Source organism: Colobus angolensis, unplaced genomic scaffold (genome assembly GCF_000951035.1).
Source record: "Colobus angolensis palliatus isolate OR3802 unplaced genomic scaffold, Cang.pa_1.0 Scaffold64, whole genome shotgun sequence".
Classification (NCBI taxonomy): domain Eukaryota; kingdom Metazoa; phylum Chordata; class Mammalia; order Primates; family Cercopithecidae; genus Colobus; species Colobus angolensis.
Window position 1 is genome coordinate 1,448,507 of NW_012120043.1, and position 6,170 is coordinate 1,454,676.

A 6,170-nucleotide genomic window follows, 5' to 3' on the forward strand; every position below is an offset into this window, starting at 1 on the left:
ATCCATCACGCCATCCACCCACCTGTCCACCTGTCCACCCATTCATAGATCCACCCACGCACCCATTCATCCATCTGCCCACCAACCCGTCCATCAACCCATCCACCCACCCATCCATCCATTCACCCACCCACCCCTCCATTCATTTATCCACCCACCCACCAACACATCCATCTATCTACCCATCTAATCATCCATCCATCTAGCCACTCACCCATCCATCCATCCATTCGTCCACCCACCCACTCCCATCTCCCCATCCAACCACCCATTCATCCATCCAATTCATCCACCCATCCACTCACCCATCCACCCACCCATCTACTCATCCATCTATCCATCCATCCATCCATCCATCCGTCTACTCATCCACCATCCACCACCCACCCGCCACCCACCCACGCATTCACCCATCCATTCACTCACCTGCCCATCCACCCACCCATCCATCCCCTCCTGAATGTAAGCATCTGAGGTCAGTGATTACGAGGGCACCTATAGCGGGTCAGCTCTTACTGAGTGCTCGCCCTGTGCTAGGCTCTGTTTCTCACCAGCTGGTGGCTTACCCCCGGTTAAGCCCCCAGTTCCCCATCCTACTGATGCAGAAACCAAGGTTGAGAAGGTGAAGTGACACGCCCGGGGACAGCCCAGGAAGTTGGCGCAGCAGACAGGGGCTCAGGCATCTGACGCTAGAGCCCGCCATTTTCCTCATGCTTGGTGGACATGGGGCACGGTCTCTGCCCTGGGGACATCCCAAGGGGCACACAATGTGTGGGTGGTGTGTCCTTCCCACGTGGAGCCTACAGGTGGGAGAACCACAGCCCTGCCCCTCAGCATCCCCCTTGTCTGATGAGACCTGGAACGGGGGTTTTCAGCAGACATTGGACTAGGGTCACCCCACCATGCCAAGTCCATGAGTCAAAGGAGGTGAGTGACAATAGCAATGAGACTTTGTGCCCAGGACACAGGCCAGGCCTCAGCCCTTGGCTTCCCTGAGCTGTGCGGAGACATAGAGAGGTCAATGCACGGGATCCCTGCTTTGCCATTGCTGCCCCAGCCCTTCTAGAAAATTCTTCCAGCTCCTTGGTTAGAAATGTGGTCCCTGTAGGTGGTTAGAGTTTGAGTTATTCCAACTCCTATTAGCTCTTACGATGGAAAGAAAGTTGGCTTTCAGGCACAACTGGATCCAGGGCCTCAGGCAGCAATTTTAATAGTCCAGACTGGGCCAGATGCAGTGTCTCATGCCTGTAACCCCAGCACTGTGGGAGGCTGGGGCGGGAGGATCACTTGAGGCCAGGAATTCGAGACTTGCTTGGGCAAACATGGAGAATCCCCGTCTCTACAAATATACAAATATACAAAAAATTACAAAATATACAAAAAATTAGCTGGGCACAATGGTATGTGCCTGTGGTTCCAACCACTAGGAAGGCTGAGGTGGGAGGATTGTTTGAGCCCAGGAGGTCAAGGCTGCTGAGAGTTATGATTGCACCACCGCACTCCAGACAGGGCAACAGAGCAAGACTCTGTCTCTTAAAAAAACAAAAACAGGCCGGGCGCGGTGGCTCAAGCCTGTAATCCCAGCACTTTGGGAGGCTGAGACGGGTGGATCACGAGGTCAGGAGATCGAGACCATCCTGGCTAACACCGTGAAACCCCGTCTCTACTAAAAAATACAAAAAACTAGCCGGGCGAGGTGGCGGGCGCCTGTAGTCCCAGCTACTGGGGAGGCTGAGGCAGGAGAATGGCGTAAACCCGGGAGGCAGAGCTTGCAGTGAGTTGAGATCCGGCCACTGCACTCCAGCCTGGGCGATAGAGCGAGACTCCGTCTCAAAAAAAAAAAAAACAAAAAAAAACAAAAAAAACAAAAACAGAATCCATCTCTGGCCAAGTCTTGGGCTGTCCCCAAAGGCCACAGACACTTCAGACTCTCATCTGTCAGCTGAGCAACCCTGCAGTGGGAGTGAGCTCATTCTTTGGATGTCCCTGGAAGTGCTGGGACCAGCACGGTGACACCCCTGGCCCCTGGCTGGGAGGCCTCAGCTCCCCTATCACTGCATCTCTTGGAAACCCCTAGAGCGGGTCCTGGCCAGTCGAGTTTTGCGCCCTGCCCTGGCGGGTCACCCAGCAGCCTCCTCACACTTTGTCATTCCCTTCCGCCGGGCAATTCCGCACCCCACCTCCCAGGGTCTTTGCACCTCGCCCTGTCATATCCTCTCCTCTCACAAATTTTTGTTTGTTTGTTTTTGTTTTTTTGTTTTTTTTGAGACAGAGTCTTGCTCTGTCGCCCAGGCTGGAGTGCAGTGGCCGGATCTCAGCTCACTGCAAGCTCCGCCTCCTGGGTTTATGCCATTCTCCTGCCTCAGCCTCCCGAGTAGCTGGGACTACAGGCGCCGCCACCTCGCCCGGCTAATTTTTTTTTTTTTAATATTTTTAGTAGAGACGGGGTTTCACCGTGTTAGCCAGGAGGGTCTCGATCTGCTGACCTCGTGATCCGCCCGTCTCGGCCTCCCAAAGTGCTGGGATTACAGGCTTGAGCCACCGTGCCCGGCCAATTTTTTTTGTTGTTGTTGCTGACAGAGTCTTGCTCTGTCACCCAGGCTGGAGTGCAGTGGGGGAGTCTCGGCTCACTGCAGCCTCGACCTCCTTTGCTCAAGTGATCCTCCCACCTCCGCCTCCTGAGCAGCTGAGACTACAGGTGTGTGTCACCACGTCCGGCTTCCTCCTAGTTTGGAGGTGCCTCTCCTCTCCCCAGCCTCCCCAGCAGTTAGATGACAAACTGACCCCACTTGAGGCTCCCCAGAAGCAGAGCTGCTCCATGATACCCCCCAACTCCTTGCAGCACCAGACAAAATCATCCCTTCTGCCCACCCTGTCGGAACCCTGGGGCTGCAGAAACCCCCATATCCTTCCAAAAGACTCTCCTCCACCCCCTTGACATGTGCCCCATCTTCAATCCCTTGACCCCATGGGGGCTGCTCTCATTCTCTCCATGACACAGTTGCAGAGAGGGGAGGGGGCATCCGCACACCCACACCTCCCTGCGGGCTTCTGCAGTCTGGCTGAGGCATGAAGTCAGCCCAGGTCACAAGGTGTGTGGCCTGCAGCCGAACCCAGCAGCTCTTCACAGCTGTGGCCAGACCCAGGTTAAGAGTCCCTCCCGGCCGGGCACGGTGACTCACACCTGTAATCCCAGCACTTTGGGAGGCCGAGTCAGGCGGATCACGAGGCGAAGAGATTGAGACCATCCTGGACAACTTGGTGAAACCCCGTCTCTACTAAAAATACAAAAATTAGCCGGGCGTGATGGTGGGCACCTGTAATCCCAGCTACTCAGGGGGCTGAGGCAGGAGAATCTCTGGAACCCGGGAGGTGGAGGTTGCAGTGAGCCGAGATCGCACCACTGCACTCCAGCCTGGTGACAGAGCAAGATTCTGTCTCAAAAAAAAGAGTCCCTCTCCTACTGCCATTCCCTGGGGCTGCCATAAGGAAGTACCCACAAGCCAGGGGCTTAAATGGTGCAAAGGGATTCTCTGTCCTAGAGCCCAGAGGTCTGGAGTCAGGAAGGTCCGGAGTCAGGGCGTGGGCAGGACCGCACTGCTGCCAGAGGCTGCAGAGAAGGAGCCTTCTCCCATCCTCCAGCTTCTGGGGGCTCCAGGAGTCTTTGGCTTGTGGCCACACAGCTCCAGCCTCTGTCTCTGTCTTCCCAGGCTGTTCCATCTCCCGTGTGTATCTGAATCTCACATCCTTCCCTCTCTCCCTCTGTCTCTCTTTTTTTTTTTTGAGACGGAGTCTTGGTCTGTCGCCCAGGCTGGAGTGCAGTGCCACGATCTCGGCTCACTGCAAGCACTGCTTCCCGGGTTCACGTCATTCTCCTGCCTCAGCCTCCCAAGTAGCTGGGACTACAGGCGCCCGCCACCTCGCCTGGCTAATTTTTTGTATTTCTGATAGAGACGGGGTTTCACTGTGTCAGGATAGTATCGATCTCCTGACCTCATGATCTGCCCACCTCGGCCTCCCAAAGTGCTAGGATTACAGGCGTGAGCCACCGCGCCCGGCCCCTGTCCCTGTCTTATAAAAACACTCATGATCGGCCGGGCGCGGTGGCTCAAGCCTGTAATCCCAGCACTTTGGGAGGCCGAGACGAGCGGATCACGAGGTCAGGAGATCGAGACCATCCTGGCGAACACGGTGAAACCCCGTCTCTACCAAAAAATACAAAAAAAACTAGCCGGGCGAGTTGGCGGCGCCTGTAGTCCCAGCTACTCGGGAGGCTGAGGCAGGAGAATGGCGTGAACCCGGGGGGCAGAGCTTGCAGTGAGCTGAGATCCGGCCACTGTACTCCAGCCTGGGTGACACAGTGAGACTCCGTCTCAAAACAAACAAACAAAAAAAAAACCACTCATGATTGGATTTAAGTCTTGCTCTAATTCAGGATGATTTCATCTTGAGATCCTTAGTTATCTCTGCAAAGACCCTTTCTCCAAATAAAATCACATTTTCACTTTTGGGGGACCTCTTACTTTGGTGGGGGGACACCATTCACCCAGTGACGCGACCCTCAATTTGACCAAGCAGGAGTTTGGGTCTACAAACAAACACCCCGCGTTTTGCAGAGGAGGGAGTTCCAGGCCAGCAGCCTGGGCAGGGCTAAGCTTCAACTCAGGTGTCCGTCTCTGGTGATTTCTCTCCATCTGAGCCTCCTCGCCTCTTTCTAGAAGCTCTCCAGGCCTCTCTCGGACACGTGCTTCTCCTTCCCTAGTGGGTTCTAAGCCCCAGGCCCCTCCGCAAGGTCCACTCCCCAAGCCCGCAGCCCATGTGCCTGGCCCCTGCCTTGTCCCCCGAGCGGCCCATCCTGCCACCCAGGGGCTTCCTCGCCATTTTGGGATGGCGCTGAGATGGTTCACCGTGGGTCCAGTCTGTGGTCTCAACGCCAGCCCTGAAGAGCTACATCTGGTGGCCCCATGTGTCATGGCTCCCAGAGCGCTGGGGGGATGACCATGGCTCAAACGTCCTTCACAGACCAGGAGACATCAGGGTCAAACCTGGGATGAGCATTTCCAGGTCTCAGTTTCCCCGTTTGCATGACTGGTGGACGGTCTGCTGGGATGGATCCCACACACCCGGAGAGCTGGGCAGATGTCCCCGAGGGAAGACGGCCTGGGTCCCCTTTCTCTGTGGAGCCCATGGTTGAACACCCACTGGGATGGGGGGCACCTGAGGTCTGCTCACGGGGAACCCGGCTAGACCCTCCCCCCCAGACCCAATTCCTTCGTCTGGAACAAGAGACGGTGCCTGGGTGGGGTGAGAGCCTGGACCACGGGATGGGGGGCAAGGGGCTGGATTCGAGTGTCCCCTGCCCCAGGATCGCCCCTCCTGGCGCCCACCCCCCACACCACGCTGAAGCCGTGTGCTCACATGTAGAAAAGAGGCTTTATTAAGAAGGCTTTGAAGTCAAAAAATAAAACTCTTGATACAATTTTTTTAACCCTTAAATCAGCTCAGCAAATATATAATCAGTGATTTAGCTGCAAGATGAAAGGCCCATTACTTTATTCAAAATAAAATATATTTTAGTTCTTAAAATTTATTCCATAAAGTACATATTTCCCTATAAATTCCCTACATATACACAAGAGGTAAAAAGTAAAAGTAAAAAAAAAAAAATTAAAAAATTTAAAAAATGACAACAGAAACCGCAGTAGAAAGGGGATTAATAATTAACAGAAAGTTAGAAATTTCTGATGGAACGCCCCTCGCCCCCCGCCCCTGCCCCTCTCTGGCCACGCATGGTTGATGTACAAAAGCATAAATGGTTAGCCCCAAAAAGGGGGTAAAAAAGTCACCCTCCTCCTCTGGAACGCGTGTGTGGCCTTGAGACCGGCCGGCGAGAAAAGTCAAATCAGAAAACGGCTTCGGACAAAAGGAAAACACTGAGCTCCGGAAAAATCGTATTTTTTGTTTTGTTTTTTAAAGATCACCCTGGAGGGGAGGGGTGTCTAAAAATAACAACTAAAAAAAAGTGCAAGCGGACCTTTTCTCTCCGGTTTATTGTCACCTGACCACTCAATACTGTCGTGGAAGGGTTGAGGCGCCGGGCTGCGGGGTCTCCGTCTCCACGCCTGGGACGGCAGTTAAAGCTCAACTGTAAACACTGGCCGCCGCCCACC

The 6,170-nt window shown here is 54.5% G+C and overlaps 1 protein-coding gene across 1 annotated transcript in view; it reads right to left on the bottom strand.

The window, feature by feature from the left end:
* Positions 1 to 976: 976 nt before the first annotated feature.
* The window catches only part of MEX3D (mex-3 RNA binding family member D), a 36,409-nt gene continuing 31,215 nt past the window's right edge, over positions 977 to 6,170 (bottom strand). Inside the window, exon 6 of the mRNA XM_011964110.1 lies at positions 977 to 997. Coding sequence (XP_011819500.1) covers positions 977 to 997 — 21 coding nt within the window. The remainder of the gene's footprint in view (positions 998 to 6,170) is intronic.